The 22898-nt window shown below is 35.2% G+C and overlaps 1 protein-coding gene across 1 annotated transcript in view; it reads left to right on the forward strand.

Moving 5' to 3' along the window:
• Positions 1 to 531: 531 nt before the first annotated feature.
• Positions 532 to 22898, forward strand: part of Magi2 (membrane associated guanylate kinase, WW and PDZ domain containing 2) — a gene marked incomplete at its 3' end in the record, with an annotated part of 913285 nt that continues 890918 nt past the window's right edge. The window contains exons 1-3 of the mRNA XM_013035261.1: positions 532 to 709; positions 4839 to 4880; positions 5490 to 5606. Coding sequence (XP_012890715.1) covers positions 532 to 709; positions 4839 to 4880; positions 5490 to 5606 — 337 coding nt within the window. The remainder of the gene's footprint in view (positions 710 to 4838; positions 4881 to 5489; positions 5607 to 22898) is intronic.

The raw sequence follows: 22898 nt of genomic DNA on the forward strand, positions 1-22898 counted from the left end.
CTCCTAACTCTAATCTTATAGGGACGCTTAGAAGGTAATTGGATGATAAGGGCAAATCTCTCATGAGTGGAATTAGTATCCTTATGAAAATAAAAAGGAGAAGATATAATCTCTCTGTTGGCCCTGTGAGTATAGAATGAGAGAAGGCAATCTGCAATCTAGAAAATGAGCCTTCACTAGACATTGAATCAACTAGACATTGACTTAGCTCTTCCACTATTCAAAAATATGAGCAAAGAATGTTTTTTCATGTAAGTTGTTGAGTGTGTGGTAGTTTTTACATCAGCCTGAACTGGGTAAAAGGTCTACCTATTTACACAGGGGAAACTATGATCCTGAAATAATTTTTACAAGACAAACAATACATGGTAGAGTAATATCTAATACTCAATTCTTGATTTTTAGCATTCTTTTCTCTATAGCATTTGCAGTTTGCTTGTTCAACCAACAATACAAGGTTTTATATATTGTAAAGCCACTGCTTTTGAGATAGAGTTGAAAAAAGGGGAGACATTCCAGTATGGATAGAAAATGCGACACTTTGTACTGGGGAGTTTAGAGTTCAATGGGAAACAGAAAGCTGACCCAGGAATTACTCTATGGCTTGAAGAAATGTGTATATCAGTGAAGAGAGGTGATGCAGAAACTGAAAAGAAGGAGAAAACTCATAGACTGAAAAGTCATAAAGAAGGACTAGTGGAAGAAGATTGTAAGCTGACCGATAGAAATTCCACAAATATTATCAAATGAAAGTTGTATTCATCTATGGAATTTATTTAGTTAAAACTATGAAGTTGGAGGTACTAGCTGGAAAAATACAAGGACAAGTCAATTTTGAATGTCTGACAAGAATAAACGAGGCATCATCATCTTTTTGAAGGGGCCACTTTCAAGGTGAACACACTTGCCTCCATGTCCTTTCATTCCTCCGCTTATAAAGCCATCTACTGGGAGAGAAATTTGATTCATTGAGCAGAGGAGAGCTTGGCTCAAAACTTCACCAAATCTATTCATTATGAAACAGACAGAGCTACTCAAAAAAGAAAAAAAATGATTGGGGTACTGTTGATTGTTGAAGGCCATACTAATAAACACAAAGATGTAAGGAACAAGCAAACACCATTTAAGCATTATTCAGAATATGAATGAAAAATAAACTGATGCCTAGGTTAGATGACATCAGAATGAGCCACTCTCTGGTAATCTGATTATCCTCTCCTTTATACATCCATTTCTACCATCCCAGTGAGGGAATGTTCTTGATTTACACTGGTGAGTTTATAAGGCACATGCTCATTCTAGAAGCAGGTGCTTCAAGAGAAGGGAAAGGCCTCTGGGTACATATCCTGAGCTGAACATGTTTACATCCAAAACTAAATAAGAATTCTTTCACTAGAAAAAATATGGAGAACAGTGGATAGATAAATATAATAGGAATATTGAGTGAATAAAATTACCTCACCTAGAACATGCTACGATGAATTACAAAGGCTAATTAGGTATTATAAGAACATGTGACAAAAGAAATCCACAAAAATGAATTGTTATAGAATGTCACTGTAATTTGTAACAATTTATTGTTTTATTAGTGAAACAAATTTCCTATTAATTCCTGGAAGCTTTGGCAGGTCATTTCATAGATAAAAGATACAGTCCATCATTGAAATTAGTGAATGAATGTTTTTGTTTTCCTAGGAAGACAGATTTCCAAGAGATCAAATGTTGTGTTTTTGTGTAAACAATTTAGTTAAATTGATAATACATTTCCAGATGATAATTTTATCCACATTTCATTAGGGGAGTGATTCTAGCTTACACTGATAGACAGAATACATCTATTGTCCTGTAGCTGGCATTTTCTTGGGCTGCCAGAAATCATCTCATCACTTCGCATGTGCCATGAAAAGGACTGAAAGGAAAGGAGAAGGAAGGGAGGGTACCATTGCAGAAGAACCTATACAGAAGAAAAGACAGTTGAGAGCAGTCCTAAGCATGCTGCTGGCTCAGATTGACTAGGGGAACATGTCTGCTGGAGGAAAAAATTAGGGGAGGAAAAGAACATGTTAGGCTCTCTAAATTATTGACAACTTCAGTATGTTGCCAGCAGTTCTAAAACATGCAACCACAGGGCATTTGAGGATATAAATAATAGGCAATTGTTGGTATCATTTCATGGCCATTTCAAAGCACATTTATTTATTCATTCATTCATTCATTAATTTATTTAGTCAGTCGTGAGGCTTGAACTCTGGGCTTGGGCACTGTCCCTCAGCAATTCAGCTCAAGACAAGCTCTCTACCGCTTGAGCCACAGTGCCACTTCCGGTTTTCTAGTGGTTTATTGGAGATAAGAGTTTCACAGACTTTCCTGCTCCGGCTGGCTTTGAACCGCAGTCCTCAGATCTCAGCCTACTGAGTAGCTTAGATTACAGGCATGAGCCACCAGCGCCTGGCAGTCAAATGGCCTTTATTACTGACCTTCCTGCCTATTGGGCTATTTCATATTTTCTCTCTCTTTGTTATTTTTTGGGGTCTTAATCAATTACCCAATTAATTGAAAAGAGAAGAGTTTCAGAATTAAGTGTGTGTGTTTGTGTGTGTGTGTGTGTGTGTACACAAGTGCATGCACACACACATATAAAATGGTCCTGGGGCATCTCAGGCTTCCTACAGAATTCATTGTTCAAGGCTGGCCATCTACCATATGGACCACACTTTTAGTCTGAAATTTTGGAGATGGAGTTTCATGGACATTTTTTTTTCTGCCAAGGCTGGCTTTGAACCCATGACTCTCAGATGTCAGCCTCCTAAACAGCTAAGATTGCAGCTATGAGCCACCAGCACCCAGCTTCTTATCCCTACTGATATAAATTACATATTCTTTCCAATATAGAAATAGGAAAGCTCATGAGATAAGTATTCATCATTGAAATGGTCTTGAATTTAGAAAATTATGTGTAAATATTTTGTGCATAATATTTATATATCCAAAAACAATGGGTTGTCTTTTGGTGCTTTTTTGTTTTTCTATCACATTTTATTGGGTGAAAAAAAATTAAAAGACCAGCTGGACAAATATATAATTTGAGGAGTAAGAATTTTGATGGCTGCTTGAGTTAAAATTTTTCTTTTAGCCTGGCGCCGGTGGCTCACTCCTCTAATCCTACTTACTCAGGGGGCTGAGATCTGAGGATCGCGGTTCAAACCAGCCCGGGCAGGAAAGTCCGAGAGAGACTCTTATCTCCAATAAACCACTAGAAAATCGGAAGTGATGCTGTGGCTCAAGTGGTAGAGAGCTCGCCTTGAGCTGAAGAGCGCAGGGACAGCGCCCAAGCCCTGAGTTCAAGCCCCATAACCAAATAAAAAAAAAAAAAAAAAAAAGCAAAAACTCTTTTATGGCATCATACAGTGATTTTCACATATTAGGAGCTTATTGACAAGACCAACTTTCAAAACATGAGAAATGTTATAATATACAACCCACAAGAATACTAAGTTTTTGTAAAAAGTATTTTATATATGTATACACTGACCTGCTGCTCTTTTGATAATTATAATATAAAATACATGAATTCTGAGATTTTTCAAGATAATATGAATTAGTGACTATTGTAGATTCCTTATTTCCTCTACTTTTTGTCTTTGCTCAATTATCCTAATATGATTATACTGAAAAGACAAGTTTCAGGAATTCTTTTGTTTTGTTTTTTTGTCAGTAGTGGGGTAGAACTCTGGGCCTGGGAGTCGTCCCTCAGCTCTTCAGCTCACGGCAAGCGCTTTACCACTTAAGCCACAGCATCACTTAGGAGTTCTTGTTTTACATTTGTATAGTATTTTTTCAAATTTTTTAAGGTCCAGGATTTTATTGCCCTTAAAAGTTTTTTAATTTTTTAATATTTTTTATTGTAAAGAGGGGTTACAGTTACATGAACAAGGTAATGAGTCCATTTCCTATCGAGCATTGTTACCTCCTCTTTTGTTTTTACCCTACCATCACTTTCCTCCCATCTCCCAACTCCTCCCCCACCCCCAAAGTTGTAAAGTTTGTTTTCAGCATAGAGTCTTGTGCATCTCATTGTTACAATGGTCATCCTGTATCCTTATTTCAGCATTTTGTTATTTCCCTTCCCCTCCCCAAATATGTATACAAGATTTAGGACACCAGAAACAAATACAGTGGCAAAAGGGGTTATACCATGGGGGAAGAACATACAAAGAAACAAAAAAAATCACATAGTACATTACAAGTACATTAAAAAGAACAATAAGAAAGATTAAATCTCTTGTTGTATAGGTATTTTCAAGTATTATTCATTCCTTCCCATAGGGAAGAGAAAGAGTCTTAAGATAAACATGGTATGACCTGGTTGTCTTAAACATAAAATTAATCTTGGAGCTGGAGGTGGGTCCTCATACTATGGTAACAACTACTCAAGAGACTGAGACTGAATATTGAGAGTCAAGTTTCAAAGCCAGTCTAAGCAGAAAAATTCATGGTTCCCAAATCAAATTAACCAGCAAAATGGCGTGACTCAAGTGGTAGTGCCTCAGCCATGAGCAAATTAAACAAGTGTGAGAGAGGTCTTGAGTACAAGCCCTGAAACAAAAGGAAAGCTATCTTTAATAGGTCTACATTACTTGTTTTCTGTTATAGAGTCCAGATTTTCATTAAATTATACTAGCAAACAGAAATGAATTACTTTTATTGACAAGAGAAAAACCTAAATACTTTTCAAACCTTGTTTCCAGCTGAAAATATTGTATATATCTTATAGGCAGAAAATTTACTTTGATTTATTGTTAAAGAAAAATATTCGTATAGTTGTTGCCTTCTTATAGCTTTTAATATCCTCCCATTTACTAAATCTATAGTATCTCTAAGTAAGTTACTATAAAATAAATATTATTTGAGGAGCAAGAGTTTTGATAAATGATTAAATTAAAAATCCACTTTTATGGCATCTTACTGTGACTTTCACATATTAGGAGTTTAATGACATGATGAACTTTAAAAACACCATAAATGTTGCAAAGTATATCCTATGAGAATACCAATATCTTATGCCAAGTGAATTTAACCAGTCACAAAATTAACTATTATGATGTCGCTTACAGGCAGTGCCTGTAGCAATCAGATTCATAGAGACCAAAAGTAGACTGATGGGTACCAATGGAAATTTAAAAAAACAGTCTTTTCAGTCTTGCAATGAGAAATGATAATATTTCAATGTTAGCTCAGTAATAACATACCTGTCACCATAATTAAAATCTTCACTGTAAATGAAAGATACACACCAAGCACTGAGCATAGACCCAAGAGAATTATTATCTCAGTAATTGCTATCTGTTTTGTTCTTAGGGCCCAAATGTTTCAGAAAGTCAAAAGAACAATCTGAAATAATACATCTTTTCTATGGGCTCATGAGTATAGCTAATGGCATAACCAACTTACATTCTTAACATATTTAATAAACAAGTTTCTTATTTTAGGAGGAATTGTGGATAAGGACCTTCGTCACTACCTCAACTTACGATTTCAGAAGGGTTCTGTGGACCACGAACTTCAGCAAATTATTCGTGACAACCTCTACCTCCGCACAGTGCCATGTGAGTAAAACGGGCAATGTTATATTCTTTGCCTTAATGAGGAAATATGCAGCTATATATCAATTGTGTAAAAGTTAAATAATACCAATTTTTAATGATTGTCACCTGAAGCTGAAAACAGATTTGAGATAACAAAATTTTAAGTACAAGAGTACTTATAACCATAGTAACATGGTTTATGATAAAGTTGTAGAGAAAGGAGACCTTTAATTTTTAAGGTACAAAATCTAATTTACACATTTCAAGTTAGTACTGAGAAATACCAGCTCCATTTAAGACTTTGGTAGATCAGAGTGAACCAACACTGAATTAAACCTCCACCCCAGGAGTCAGGAGATGGTAGATCAGAGTGAACCAACACTGAATTAAACTTCCACCCCAGGAGTCAGGAGAATGAAAATATAATGCATTAATTGAGAGAGAGATTTTCTAAGTTGAATCTACACAGTAACTCCCAGTATCACCTCTGGTTTTCAGCAATGGAAGCCCCCAAGTGGAAAGGAAAGTTTACATGGAAAAGTGAAGGGTAGCCTCCTTTAGTTAAGAAGTGATGATGTTACCCAAATTTCTTACATGCAAAACTATAGAAATCTGCCAGCCTCTGGCTAAGATCCGAGGATCTTGGTTCAAAGCCAGCCTGGGCAGGAAAGTCTGCGAGACTCTTATCTCTAATAAACCACCAGAAAACTGGAAGTGGCACTGTGGCGTAAGTAGCCTTGAGCTGAAGAGCTGAAGGACAGTGTCCAGGCCCAGAGTTCAAACCCCATGACTGACCATCCTTGATTTTTCTTTAAAAGATAGGAATTGATAAATTTATAAATGTTACAAATCACCTTTTTTGTCCCTCATTTGACCATCTTGTATTAGCATTAGGACAAATGGATATCAAAATCCATTTTCTTTAAGGGAAATATTAGGACCTGCAAAGACTTCCCACTCCTGAAATCCTATAGATATTATGGGTATTCCTTATTTTAGTTCCACCCTAAAGTTCAATAAGTTCAAAACTATGGACCCTGGGGACTAACTTAAGCTCTTTAAAACTTAGCTTAGATAAATGAAAAAAAAGCAGAAAATAGTAATATCTAGGATGGAACAACCAGATGAGTGATCATATGGAATATTAAAAGAACATCAAGGTGGGAAGATGCCTTTTTCATCTATACATCTTTTAGGCTGGATAAGCTCACACTATTGTTAGCACTGAATATTCATTGCAATAAAAATGCCACAGTACAACTCTCAATAATTCCTAAATGAGAATGCTTGCTGATTGACATTTTGTTCATTAAAATCATACTTTTTTCCAATGTGTGCCAGTTAAGTAAGTAGACTTTCGAGCCCTTGCTTTAAAACTGGAAGTTGGGAAAAATGTACTTGTAAACTTGTGAGTTTGACATTAGAGTGATTGGCAGAAGAAGATGGATTAAAGTAAGTGACTGGACTATTTATAAGGTAACGGGTGGACACATTTTCAAAGCAGAGATGTTGTCAGAGCAGCTGTGTGAATTTATCTTTTGTGACATGAAAGAAAAGTGATCTGAAATACTAAATAAAGAGTCCAGGTACTTTATTATGTTGCAAAGCTAAGGGAAATAGATAAGAGGCTGACATTCAGAAATACATATGATCCTTACTAAGGTGATGACATAAATAAGAAAGTCTTAATTAAATGTGAAGATAATAGAAGAAAATTTTGCATTAGTTAATTAGCTTTTTAAGGCATTTCCTTTGGAGTACCAAATAAAGACTATGGAGTAAAAAAATATAAGGATAAAATAACTAGACCCATATGAGTAAACATGAAGTTTCAAGATATGATTTTGGTACAAGGTCATAAATTCAATTAGAAATCTTTGAATAGCTCCTGTAAATGAGATAATTAGAAATGCAGTGGATCCTATTATTATGATAAAACACTTATTCTTTGATTTTCAGCCACTACTCCTAATAGCCAGTTCTAATGACACCATTTACTACCAATGTTTCTAACTTGGTAAATGACTTTTTAAAAAAAACTAAAAATAATCTGAACTAGAGATGAGTCTGACATATTATTAAAAGTTCTCTTTGTGCTGAAGAACTGGACCTGGACAATTTACCTTCTTCAATCATTATATCTTTTAATGAAGCATGCAGACATTTTCAGAGACTAAGTTGTAAAAATGTCAGTAGAATGAAAAATTCTACCATGCCTTAGAAGCTTACATGTATATCCAGCATATTCGTTGTTACTGAATATGGAATCACAAGTCTTATACATTCTCCTCGGTCAAAATATTCTCATAGATTTTTATAAACCCAGCAGAAAGGAAAATAACTACTACTCAAGAGCCTACCATTGCTCCTGGACATACATGCACTGAGAAGTATGTGTTTGCCTTTGTTTAAGGTAACAGTGGTTCTAGAAATAGATTATTGTTAACTTCATTGAAACAAAAGTACAATCATCTGTATCCACACAAGGGTGGATTAATTATTTTCACAATGCCACACCTGAATGAATTCTAGTTGAATTTAGGACCTTGTAAAAAATCTTATCTTGAAACTTTTTTATGTTTACTCATGTAAGTCTGGTCTGCTACTCTCCCAACTAAAAAGTACAAAGTCTTGACACCAGATTTCTTTCGTGTCAGTAACAAAATATTCTGGACTTAGATGGCCAGAGAGACCTTCCTGTTCTTTCACACAGGCATACACTTAGTCACATCCAACTTTGGACAATTTAGTTTCTATAGTTACCTCTGAAGGAAACGTCTGGCTGTTGGCTGATTTCAGAGCTAATTGGAGGAAACAGGTAATAAATCCAGGTCTCCCTTACGCTTGATTAACATACAATTCAAAATCCTATTCATAACCAGGTGTTGACTGTGTTTAACCTTTTCCTTTTTGCTTGAGTAGAACTTTATTCTGAGAACCTAATTATTCAAACAATATTTTATAAAAAGTAACTCTCAACATGGAAGAAATATTCAGTCATTAACAGATTGTCATACATACAGCAAGCATGGGCACCAATAAACAGACACACACACACACACACACACACACACACACAGAATCCCAATCACTGATGACTTCCGTTTGACATTGTTTAAAATCAGATCACAAAGAGAAACTCCTTTGAAACTGACTGGGAATTTTCTGTAGGTCATAAATTTGTCACAAGATTCATCATATTCACTGAAGATCCAAAGTTGTGCTTGTGTATTTGACTTTGTTAATTTGACAATGAATCAGGGAATAAAAGTTTCTAGAGAACTTTGATGCCATAAAACTTTAAGGATAATTGTTTTTAAGTAAAGATGCACCGTGAACATGCAACTTTTAAGTGAAGAAGCTACTAACTTTTAAGTGAAAACATTGAACAAACTGAAATCTATTGGGTGTCAGTCTATATCCGATTTTTGTGTAATTGAGCTTTAGAAGAAATGTGTAAATGATAATGAGACAAACTTGTTTTTGCTTCGAATGTGATAAAGACTAACCAGGAAAAAAAATCACCTAGATAAAGGACTTGAAGGAGTCTAGGACATCCATCACATGGAGTTCCAATTATCCTGATACTACATAAAAGGCAATTTCAGTACTAAGGTAGCAGAATTTGTTTAGAGATTAGACAAAGTTACATGGTTTCATCATAGCCCGATAAATGTACATAGTTAAAGCAGTGTGCATCCTTCCTTGAGTAATATTGATTCAAAACTTTAGGAGAGAAATTAGCAGAATTACTAATGAAAAATATTAGACTGATTTTCAAATGCGTAGAGTAAAGGTGGAGTTTATTTTTGTTTAAATATTCTACTGAGCGTAATAATAGAGTGTATTTACTTCTTGAGTCTTATCAACCACAATTAAGTTGACCATGCTTTTTAAATAATCACTGCAATTATTGGTAAAGTTCTAGTCCTTTCTATCTTTAGCACTTATTGAAATCACAATTTTTGAGGCAAGCATGGATACAGATATAAAACTTATAACATTTTTCCCACTGTACCAGATGCCATAGAGATGAAATTTAAAAACAAATTTTAAAAGTTAAACTGATCTCTCAAGACTACATTTTGTCATGTGATAAGATGACTTTATTGGTAAATATTTTAAATTTACTTGAAGTAAAGAGAGATATCAGTGTATATCAAATAAAAGAAAATATCAATAAAACTAAAATCAAAAACTATTCCATAAAAAGTGAATAAAATGGAAAACACAAATTTCATATATGACACAAATTACTTTTTGTGGGAGACTTGATTGAAGTATAACTCATGGTGAAGTTTCAACATATTCAAGCACTTCATGTTAGTAAAACTGAGTCAAAGATCAAATTGTAAGATTTCTACTTTTGAAAAATCTTTACACGTATGATACATTATCTTTCACAAAGAAAAAGTTAGAAACAGACTTCTTAAAAAATGTAGGAAATTGGGGCTGGGAAGGTGGCTCAGTGGTAGAGTGCTTGCCTTGCATGTATTAGGCCCTGGGTTCGATTCCTCAGCACCACATAAGCAGGGGGGAAAAAGCCGGAAGTGGTGCTATGGCTCAAGTGGTAGAGCGCTAGCCTTGAGCTGAAGAACTGAGGGACAGCACCCAGGCCCAGAGTTCAGACCATGACCAGACCCCCCCCCAAAAAAAAAAGATGTAGGAAATTATCTCATCCTTGGAGCAATTGCTAAAATACAAAAAGATATAGCTATGCAACTGTTCAACATCCCCTTGTTCTCTTTGCTACCTCATATACAACTATGGTTAGAAAGGACTATTGAGGACAGGGTAGTTGAAGACATTATCTACTAGAAAGTATGAGATTGAAAGTGAGCACTCTAATATACTGCCTAAAGGGAAGCCATTTTAATTATTTAGCAAAAATAGAGCTCCTTAACAGCTTGTGAAAATATGTGAGTAAGTCAATATGTCATGGTAGAGATGAGCAGATCATTCTAACTACTTTTAATTTTAACTATAAAAGTATATTTCACATTCTGAAATATAAAGGAAAAAATGGTGGCAATCTGCAGATTAGATTACCAACATAAACAAATTATCTTTTATCTAGTGGGAAGAATTTCTCTAAGTTGAATATTATTAAGAACATGATTAATTATGTAGAATATCTGTAAGCAATAGAGGCCTTTGTTCCAAGATGGTCGGTTGAACTCTATAGCTAGAGATAGATGGGCATGATTGACAAAAATAATAACCAGTGTGTGTGCAAGAAACAGAGGTGGAGGTATAGCTCAAATGGTAGAGTACCAAATCTATCATATAAGTATGTATGTATGTACATATGTATGTATGTATGTAGGTAGATATGTATGTGATAGATACTGATTACATTTGATACTCAATGTTAAAGATGAGGATGATTAAAGAACAAATATGGGTATGGTCATTATTGGCCAAAGTAAGTCTATAAACAAATGCAAGTAAATTTCTTAAGAGATTGATAAACTGCTCTGGAAGACTAAGACCAAAAGAAAAAAAATCCAAAAGCTTCTTAGAAATAGCAAACACTTGATAGCACTCTACTCCTTTGTTCATACAGATGTCTGTGTGGCTGGCACATTTATTAAACAAGTATTGTTTTATAGAATGCTTGAATAGAGTTCACTTCTTTTCCTTCACATTAAAAATACTAAGATCCAGTCATATATGTGAAAGCATTATACATATTTCTTCTGCTCAGAGAGCAAATGAGTGTGTCTTTATTTGGTCAAATAGTAGCATTCATTGGTTTGGTTGACAGAGTAATCTCCAGGAGAGAAATGGCTTCAAAATATTGCTTAAAGTGGAAAGTCAAGGAACATTAGAAGTGATTGTATTGATTTGTCCATTTGACACTACAGGGCACTTAGTTTGAGAATAAAAGAACAGATTTGGCACAAAAGAAGAGCAATAAACACCAGCAGTGAAAATCTTACTGATTTTTCCTAACAATATAAGCTTCCCCTTGCCCTGACTACACTGACTTTTTCTTTTGTTATGACCCAGTGTTTCCTTTGGATTTTCCCTTTGGATTTACATTTCTCTCTTTATTCTTCCTGAGAGACACTCTACAGGAGCTCAAAAGCCAATATTCTCAGCCACTGTCCAAGGATTAAATTGGGATGTGTGCCTAAGGCCATTTTTCCACTTCCAAAAGAGCCAGTCATCACTTTCAATAGAAAATAACTCCAATTTCCAAGGAGCTTAAGTGAATACTTCAAGATCATAGCCCTATGTGCTGGGATGTAAAGTCAATACTTCTCATTGTATACTTCTTTACTGTTTTGAGAAAAAAAAAGAATTAGGACTCCCATCAGTCTCAGACCTACTCAGGTTTCCAGATTCAGCTGATTAGTATCTTGGCTGTGGTGCTAGGTACTGTGATTACATCAAAGCAGTTGGCAGATAGCAAAGGATGATTGGGTTGGCCAGTTACCAAGACTGTAGGTTTGTAGTAAATTTTTGAGTCATCTAGTTCAAAAGCACCTAGACAAAACAACCAGAATAGAATGCTGATGGAAGTTAGAATGTCCTGTGTAGTGCACTAAGTGAAGTTGTTTATGTATTGCACTCTAGCATTGCTAGAGCTTATCAAGTAGCAACATCGAACTATGGAAGGAGAGCTCATCTTAGGAGTCACTGGTTTTGCACCAGGCTATGCCACTAGCTAACAATAGACACTTACAAAGGCCTTAACCACTGAGGCTTGGGAGAATGGGGGAAGGAATAAAATAAACTCTAATAGTTCTTTCTGATCTAAAATTCTGTTGTTTTCTGATCCGATGGCTTGCTTTTCTTTAATCATTATTCAAATCAGTTCCTCAAATTGGCTTAAGTTATTCTGAGATGGAATGCCCTTGATATTGAGCAGGTGTAAACAGCTTATGGAAAGTGGAGATATATCAAAGACAGCAAACACTTCAGGGGAAAAAAGAGAGCTGAGTTTAAATTAAGTGCAGGTCTGGATAAAGCCAGTGATGCGTGTAGTTCAGATTTTTCTATGAATGTCAAGTTAAAGATGCCATCATAACTCTGATGTTCCTTGAAATTTGCCTTCACTATTCATGCAGCTCTGAAATATGGTCCAATCTCAGTAAGTGGATAAGAAAATAAACATAATGAGAAATACAAAGCTTCTAAAATTGCTATCCTCCTTTGGAATGTGTAATGAGTTGTGGTATGACATGAAGACCTCTGAAGCATGAGGTATATTGTTATGAAAATGTGATTGTAAGACTTATGATAAGATGTTTAACATGAAATGTACTGTCTTCTAATATTGAACTTTAATAATGTCTCTTATTCAAGTGAATGGTCCTAGTTCAAGTTCCATAGAGATCCTACTAATAGGAGGCTAAATCAATGCTTAGTGCTGGTCAAGGCATTCCATTGAAATGCAGCTCCGTTGAAAGGTTTAGGGGAATCCATAGGGCTTCTCCCACAGGGTAATTAAGAGTTAAGAGGGATTGATGGTTGGCAGTCCATTCAATTAAAAAATACATATAGACCCTGCCTTTTGCAGGTAAGTTAGATGTGTAGAAGGGGACCAATTCCCACATGGCTTCCCAGTTTCTACTTCAAGTTGATCCTTTCCAATTATAAGGCCAGTTTGCAGGAAAAGTTGCTCTTTATTCAAACAAAGTCAGGGAATGTCTGCCCACGCTTCATTAGGACAGTTTCCCTTGCTACCCTCAACACAACCCAGTGGTTATCATCCGTCATAATTCCTTAACTTGTCCTCCAAAGACAAGAGTGAAATAGCGAGTTAATGTCAAGTCTGTGTATAGCTGTGCTCTCCCAATTCTGGTAAAAATTCTGATTTGTCTTTTCATCTTTTTAATTGTTTGACACTGATGAAAAGCTGTGCAGATTGTTAAGGGACCTGCACATCTGTAGGAAATCTGCTACTTCGTGTCCTGAATCCAAGTCAGTCATTTTCATCTTGCATGAGCCTCTTGATTGGCTATTAACCAATTAAGTTCCAGATCTTTTCTTTAACATGTCATTGCCACAAATATTAGAACATAAAATATATAAAAGGAGCAAAAGAAAAACAAGTAGTTGACAAATGTACTAATCCTGTAATTAAGGCTGTTACTGTTTTATGGGAAAGGAATAAATAGGCCTAAAACCTTTTTTTTAATCTTCTGAACTTTGCTTGTAAATTTTTCTTAGCTCAACTAGGCCTTGTACTTGTGTTCATATTCTGAATTCTAGTCTAAGTAGATTATAGTGCATAAGGCACTAAAAGCAAATATTTATGAATCCTCGAGTCCTTCAGTTGGCAAATTCACAAAGGCATTTCTTTCATAAAGCAGTGTAGGGATGATAGGATAAGAATGGGAAGATGTAAATAAACCAATATTTACCAAACACCTATGTGCAAGCATATTATATCATTGCTTCTTGCAGTGTTCTGAGAAATATGCTGCTGTTTCCATTTTTCAAAGTAGGATTTAGGCTTGGAGAGGTTATCAACCATTCCCCCAACCACACAGCTAGTAACTAGCTGTTCGATACAAAGAACTTGCTAGATATAGCACATCACCTCCGCTGCTGCAGTTTCTCTGACACTTCTGACTAAATTTTAGAAGGCTTTAATATATAAAATACTTCTTAGACAAATAATTACATTGTTTGTTTAATGGCCTTATAAAAGCAGAGGGAAAAAAATCACAAAAATGGGCAGTAAACTATTTAAGGGCTGAAATTGCATACATTTCTATATATGCTGTCTGGGAACCCATATTGTCCCTAATGGCTCCAAAGAGACCAAATTCATGTCACAGCTGATTGATATTCAACAATGGTTTGCTTCTTCCCATTCTCGTCTGGAGGTAACCAAAACAGAAGCAACAAGGTTATTTACTCCAGAGTTCATGACATTGAAGTGGGGAAAGTGGTCATTCTGTTGAGGAAAAATAAAACTCTCGCATCTGAGCATGGCTGACTTGGCACTGACAGAGCGTCACTTGTGGTTTAGTATAATGACAACTTCTCAGAGCTTAAAAATTCCCATTAGCTTTTCTTTGGGCACAATCCCATGGTGACACAATGGGAAAATCTTGTCCAAACTCTTCATCAGAAGTGAAAGGAACACATTCACGCACCTCTTCCCTCAACCCACCTCCTCTCCACATCTTTCCCACCCCTCCCCCCCACATCACTGGCCTCCCTGACTTCTAGGTAACACTCCATTTCTAGCACAAAGATGCCAAGTGCATGCATACAGTTTTATCTTGTGTTTCAGGAGCCAAATATGCAGACAAACTTCTGCCAAGCTTTTATTCTCTTTATATTGCTTACATTGTCAGAGAAATCTTTTCTGTCCCATAAGGCCAAACAGTATACTGTCCTTCAGAGTTCAACATAAGAAATTAAAATTTCAGAAAAAGGACTATCCACGGCATTTTAATGAGAAAGAGGTTTAGGGAAGTGGTCATTTAGAAAATTGCTGGGAGAATTAGAGAAGAAGGTTTAAGACTAGATCCTCAGGAATAATAATGCAGAACTAACTACTTGGTGAGGTTACAGCCTCTGCCAGCAAGATGGCTACCTCTGAAGTCTGTAGCTAAAGCCTAAAATCTCCCAAAATCAGGAGTGAAGAAATTCCTACTGTGACTACAGTGGTCACACTGGCCTCTTGATGCGTTGACAGCTAAGCAATTCACCCTGCATCCTTCCATAGAAAACATCACATCTCTGAAATTTAGAAGAAAATAACACTTTTGAGCATGTTTCTTTTTAATGAATACCCACTAGGCATATAGTTACGAAAGTGCTTCTTCAATTTATTATTCATTTTAAAACTAAGTTTTAAATTTCATATTTTAGTCTATAGTCAACTAAAATATAGTTGTTATCAGATATTACCAAAAAGACTTGTACTTGTCAAGGCTTGTACTTTTCTACTAACATTCAGGCTCCAAATAATTACATTGTACTAAATGGTTATAAGCTAACAGGGAAATGCATTTGTTCTTTAGAAAATGAGTACACTTAATGTAATATCACTTACTCTGCCATTGTTCTACTCTACTTATAGAATGAGACATTTTAAATGTGTTTAAGAGTATTTGTTCATTTTTATTCACAACTTTATTATTAGAACGTATGAATGCGACACTAACAAAATTTACTTCATAATTATAATTCGCACATGAGAAAGCAATTGACAAAAAATATGCTTTCAGAACATAATTTAAATTTGGAGCAAGAAAAGGAATCTTAATTAATTAAAAGTGAGGAGTTGAATATATTACTTGAAGCTCTACCAAAAATTAATTCTAGTTTGAAAGAACTAAGATGCTTTTAAGTGCTGATGACATAATATCTGTGATCAGAGGTCAGCAAAAGCAGCTTTGCGTAGGCTCAGACATCAGTTCTGTGCCTCAAAGTTCATTAAGGAGTCATGCTGTGAATTCTTTGGTAGCATGAAATACATTTAAATACACAATACAAAAAAGATTTGGCTATGTACAATTAGGAAACCTTGTATTTAAGCCAATATGTTGATCTAATATTAGTTTGGAAGAAAGACTGCTGATTCTCTGTTATAAATTTAAGATTGTAATCCTAGTTACGTCAAAGACTGAATGCTATTATCTTTATGAATATGGCTATATTCATAAAAAAACTTATCTTTCATATTAGCCAGCTGTAAAAAATGTGGTGGTTAGTTCAAAGTGTCATTAATATAATTAATAATCTGTGGAAGTTATAGAGGTTAAAGTATTTTATCTTTTATATGTTATTTTACTTCATATCTCTTAACATAGAGAGCAAGAAGTGCAGACTGGCTGGGTACATAGAATATGAAATGATTAAGACATCACTGCTATCAAGGTGCGATGGCACATACCTGTAACCCTACACTCAGCAGAAGCAGGAGATTTATGAGTTCAAGGCCAGCTTGAACCACATAGTAAGACCTCATCTAAAAGCAGGTAAATACATAAGAACTAGGTCCTATTTTCCAAGGATTTATTCTTAATCACAAGTTCAAATCTTGATAATACCTATATATTCTCATTTTTCAAGTGAGTAAGCAAAACATATAACTACATATAACTATTCTTTGTCATCGTTAAGGAGTATAGCCAGCCTAAAGACTTCAGGATATGATTATTAAAACAATCTGAGTTAATTGATCTTTACAAAGCAACAATGACTAGATTATTGGTTTCAACTAAAAGGCAGATCAGGAAAGACTAAATATCGTAAGATTTAGTTGAACAATATGAACTCAGCTTTGGAAGCTTGGCTCAGTTCTGCTTTGGTTTGTTCATGCTGTAGATGCTATATGATTAGAAAAAAATAAGAAATAAACAAAAAACAAAATATCCTGGCAGCCACTGGAATACTAATGGTTTTCTTGGATTCCCTTATAATGATAAGCTTAGTCATAATTTTCTAGTTAGAAGCACACATTTTTAAATTTAGTTTTTATTTTTATTTGCTATTTGTTATTGTAAAGGTGATGTACAGAGGGGTTACAGTTACATAAGTCAGGAAATGAGTATCTTTCTTTTTGAAAAGTGTCACCCCTTCCCTTGCTTTCTCCCAGTTTTTCCCTCCCTAACCACTTCCCGAACACATTGTATAGTTCATTCTCAACATACTGTCTAGTGAATATCACTGCTGCATGTGTTCTTTTATTCTGCCATTTCTGTTCTCCCCCTTGCTTTCCCCAAAACAGTGAGACAAAAGGTACAAAAAACAGAAACAGTGACAAAGTAGTGGGGAAAATATAACCAAAAAAAAAAAAAAGCAGCCTCTGCTCTGTTTCCAGTTCTTGGTGTTTCCTTTCCAAAAATATCATTTTATATGATCATAGGCAGATAGCTATTGAGCCTTTGTGGTCTTCTTCTAAGAGTATCTTTCTTTGGCCTCACTGTGAGAAGTACACATTTTTTATCATGAAATAAGTCTGAAGCCTCCAGATCTTGGACAGACCCTTTAGACTGGGAACAATGGTTTCCTCTGCAAAAACCTGGTAACACATGTAGCCTAAGGTAATTAAGGAAAGTTATATTTATCTTTTCTTCTCTGTTTCCAAGAAAGTAAAGCTATATAAAATATATGAGTGTTATTATTTAGAGGGGAAGCAAATAAGGCTCAGTCATTTTAAAAAGTCACCCCAGATCCTATGACTTAAAATTGACAAAGTCCAGATTAGAAATATTTTCATTATTGGATATATATACATGTTTATACATATATGTGTGTTGTGTATATGTATATAGGTACATATGTATGTATATGTGTGTATGACTATATGGATGTAAAGATATAGATCTATATATATTTATTAATGTGACATGGGTATACATAGGTGTGTACATCTATCTAGAAATATAAAGTATCTTAGCTCAGTAAGATAATGGGACATATACAATTATATATAATTCATATTATATATAATTATATGTAAATATTGAAAGGCCAAGGGCCAGTGACTCATGAATATATAATCTTACTACTCAGGAGACTGAGATCTGAGGATTGTGGTTCAAGCCAGCTTGGGCAGAAAAGTCTCCATGATTTCTTATCTCCAATTAACCATTGAAAAACCAGAAATGACACTGTGGCTCAAAGTGGTAGAATTCTATCCTTGAGCAAAAGAGCTTAGGTACAGCGCTCAGGCCCTGAGTCCAAGCCCCATAACTAACAAAAAATTAGTATCAGTTTTAGGACACAAAGGGAATAAATATATGAACATATGTTTTTAACCTTTTTGGTCTATCTGTAAGTATTTTTTATTTTAATCTATATCATGCCAATTTATATTTCCATCAATTCTTGTCTAATTTCTCTACCCAAAATAGATATTTGAAGTCTAGTGTTTTTTCAAAATAGTAAGCATTTTTAAAAGGTGATTACTGAATCTTCTTCAGCATTAGAAATCCAATAGGTTTACATAGGTGAGAGGACATAGAAATACATTCTAGTCCTAATCTTTTAGGAAATTCTTGGTATTGTAATGAGAAATGAGCCTGAGAAACACAGAGGTGGGTTTGTATACTTCATGAGTTAGGTGGTAAGTTAAGAAAGTTAGAGAAAGTGAAGACTATAAAAGGTCTTGAACATGACTAGAAGAGTCAAAATGATATTCTTTTAGTAGTCTGTAGCCTATTAAATTCTATTTAAAACAAGACTGACCACACATAAGCCAATAAGCTATGTGGATTTAGATAAGATATGACTAGTTAAATATAGACTAGTTACCTGTCTATGATTTAGTCATCATCTCTAAAGTTGGGATAGCATAGTACTAACCTAACAGATAAGAATAAAGGTTTGTAGTACACAAAACAGTGCCTTGAAGAAAGGAAAGGTTCAGGGTTGGAATATGGTGCAGGTAGTAGAGTGCCAGCCAGTGAGCAAAAGTATCAGGTACTAAGTTTGAATGCTGGAATCGGAGGGGAAAAAATGTAAGTAAAGGTTTAGTAAAGTATTATCATAAAAGTCGTTATGTGGGATAGGAAGAGAAGAGTTTTGTGTTTAAAAAGACTTATAGTAATTCATGGCAGAACTTGCAAATGTGGTGAAGTGAGTTTTCCTGGTACTAAGAAAGCAATAACAATGTTGCCACAGTGCAATCTATGCTTTGTGGATGAAACCAGGATAGGTAGAAACACTTAAGATTCACAGTAACTCCAGGGCCACCAAGAGAAGCAGATAATTCTTCATTATGGGGGCTTCCCTGAACATTGAAACATCTCCGGTTCATACATTTTCTGAGCTGTGACAACTAAAGATGTTTTCAAGCATTGCCAAATGTCCTGAAGGGGCAAAAAAAATCTCCCCAGCTGAGAATCATTGCTGTAGAGAAAGTATGTGTCAAAGAGATGCTTATAAAAAGGCAGAAAACAAACAGCAAAGGTATGGCCATGTGCTGACAAGCACTGAAAAGAGAAAAAACTTGATGGTTGAACTTCACACCTTCTGGTTAGGATGATGAGGATCTCCTACCACAAGAATAATGACAGTAGCTGAATGTTACTACTTGTGTATCATCAGCAACACATGTTCCCTAATGAAAATTATCGTGGATTCCCTGATGTCATTAAACATGGTTTGTGTAGTTTCTGGAGTTCTGACTGCATTTCATCTTAAATCCATTTATACAGGGCTGCTGCATACTTAATTATATATTCCTCACATGTATTTATTTGGGATAACTCAAATATTCTATTAAGTAATGCTTTCATATAAGTTAGCGCATGAGCTACTCCTGTGCATTTTGATTGTACTGTGTTATCAGTGTCTCATCTCACAAGGTACAAAACAAAGTTACTCTCCAAGGTTTTGAAGTTAGGGATTAGATTGTAGAATTTGGTGAATTGATCATCCATCTGCTAGAATTCCACCCAGTTTGTACATCTGTAAGTTTTGCAAAGACATTTATTCAATAGATGGACAGATAAACGTGCTTGTGTCTGTAGGTGTGCTTGCTTGTGAGAAAGAATACATGAGAGATATCTATTCAGCAATTTATCTGTATATCATTAGATGATGGAGGACCAAGTGGAGCAAGAGAGCTGGCACAGGTGGTAAGTTCTGTGGCTGCCATTTGGGTTAGTGCTGGGAGGCCACAAGGCTGTAAGCTAAACACTGCCTTAATTGCAGGCAGAAGCAAGACTGGGTGTGCTGGCAAAACATCTTGTCATGACATAAGTATGGACCTTAGGATACAAGCAGAGATATCCCTGCTGCTGTGTATACTTGGGATGGTGAAGAATATATTCTGTATTAATTCCTTGTTATGATTATTATTCTCCATCTGGAGTAAGTAAAGTAATTTCAAATTCATACTGCATAACATCTTTGAAAAGCATACCCCTAGGATTTTCTTTTCTTCCTATCCCATTGTTCAGTCTTGTCTTCCTTCAACCCTGAAGAATAAAGTGTTTCATGAAGTTCACTCAACATAAGCCAAGTAAATCACAACTCTTCCCTGGAGAATCTTGCATTTTTCCCTCCTGGTGTATGAGACATCACAGATAATTACAATCCAAAATATTTCTGTAATAAAAGTCTGACAGGTGGTTAATCCTCAAGTAGTGTAATGAAATTCCTCAAACAACCAATTCTTTGGAGTAAAAGTAGTTTTTATTTACAGGAGAAATGAGGGTAGCAGCAGAATGGCTACTGTTAAACAATGTAATTAGTAGTGATGTAATTAATCTAGACATTTAGTCAATGAAATAAAATATTTTGGATTGCTTTTTCTGCTAGAATAGTCTCCATTTGAATGTCCATGCATGGTTGTTCTGGAAATGGCAAATGGAAATATTCAAAGTACCTGTGTACATACATTATGACAACAGTCATAATTATAGCAACCTCCTCCACCTAGAATTTTTGTCATTTATTTACCTTGGGTTTTTCATCTTCTTTTTCCTACTAGCTCTAATCAATTCTTGCTCATATTTTAGCATTAAGTAAATACCTTGAAACATTCACAGACCAGCCATCCTCAATGTAATTTCCACCACTGACCACAGACTGCAGAATGGTCATTCTAGCTATGATACACCAGAGGTTCACACTAAAAAAAAGCTTTTCTGTAACTACGATGTAAAATATGGCCAAATGGTTAAATTCCATACTGGTATATTGACCTTCTTCCTCTCTCAACCTATATAGCTAAGCTTACAGACAATCAATTAAGCATTGGAAAACATGCAAAGTAATAGGACATTAATTAATGGATTTAATTTCAAGATGAAGAAGAACATGCATAACTCCAAACTTGTGTTAGCTGCTTTTTCATAGGCTTTTCTAGATTCAACATCTCTATTTTTTTTTCATTTTATGTGAGTGGTTAAAATTAATACTATCTTACATAAGTGCTACCCAGTTAATTAGACTAGGTTTTTGTTTGGTTTAGGCTTAGTTTCTTGGAAATAATCAAATCTTAATTAGAACAGAGCTCAATGTAAAGAGCTCAGGGTAGGTCAGATCCCATGTGGCTAAATTATTTCTCATGAGAGGGGATTGATATAAAGCTATACCTCTAACTTTGGCCTTTCTGAATGTGATCATTTCCCTTCCCATTTCTCTGTCATGTTGTGATATAGCCAGGGGAAACTTCTCAAAAATCAGCACAGAGCTGTTTGAACCTTACAGTTACCAGACTCTTGAGCCAAATAATGTTATTTCCTATATAAAGTACCCTGCTTAACATATTTTAACAACAGAACAGAGGAAGATAGTGATGAGCTTCCTTCATGTCTTTCTACCCTACACTGAACTTAACAGCCACATATCCCAGTTGGTGTCCTTAGCAAACAACGAGTCATGCTAAACTTAATTAATTTTGACTGAAACTTTGCAATGTAGAGTATACCATTAATATTTAGAAGCTGGCTTTTTATATCACATATAGAATAGCATTCTGTGACTAATACATGGCACAGTTTCCTTCATATGAAAATGACATCTAGAATCAGATATGGTGGTACATGAGTACAATCCAAACTATTTGGGAAATAGAAATCTAAAGGATTGAAGCTCAAAGACAGCCCAGATGAAATGTTCCTGAGAACTTAGTTAACAAATAAGTTGGGTGTAATAGTGAGTGTCTATGGTCCAAGCTACATGGCAGGCATAGTTAAGAGAATCTCCATCAGTAGCTGACCCAGGGCAAAAATATGAGAAATAATCAAAATTTTATGAAAGCACACAAAACTGAATGTGTGGCTCACATGATAGGGCAAAGTGTGAGGTTCTTAATTCAAACCCCAGTACTCCCACAAAAATAATCCTAGGATGAAATGTGCTAGCCCTTTACTGAGTTTTTGAAGGTAAATGAGATATGGAATTACATTTTCCCTCTTCTGTGCCTGCCTATGTCAATGTAAAAGAAGAAAGTAGCATAAGGGGCGTGTTCATTGTGTGTGATAAAAGATTCCAACTTGTTCATTTATTTTAGTAAAACTAATGAAGAAATAAAGCAGAGCTAATAAAGGTCATAATACCATTCAATTTTTCTATATCAGGGATTTTGAAACATGGTGAATGGGGACTAGAGAGTAGAAAATAAATGTTCTATAATTTTCTGTGAATTTTTATCTGTTTGCCCCTTGAACTGAATCATTTTCATCACTTAGATAAATCTGTGACTTGAAATGCTGGTTTCATATAGATGAAACAAATCGACCACATTGCCCTTTATTCTTCATTGTTGATAAGCCCTGAAAACAAGATCCAGTAATCACTTTTCCATTGGGCTCCATGCTAAAACTAAGAGGCACAGTTATCATCATATGCAGAACATGATCATCATTAAGTTGTCATATT

This window comes from Dipodomys ordii, unplaced genomic scaffold (genome assembly GCF_000151885.1).
Source record: "Dipodomys ordii isolate 6190 unplaced genomic scaffold, Dord_2.0 Scaffold207, whole genome shotgun sequence".
In the NCBI taxonomy this organism is placed as follows: domain Eukaryota; kingdom Metazoa; phylum Chordata; class Mammalia; order Rodentia; family Heteromyidae; genus Dipodomys; species Dipodomys ordii.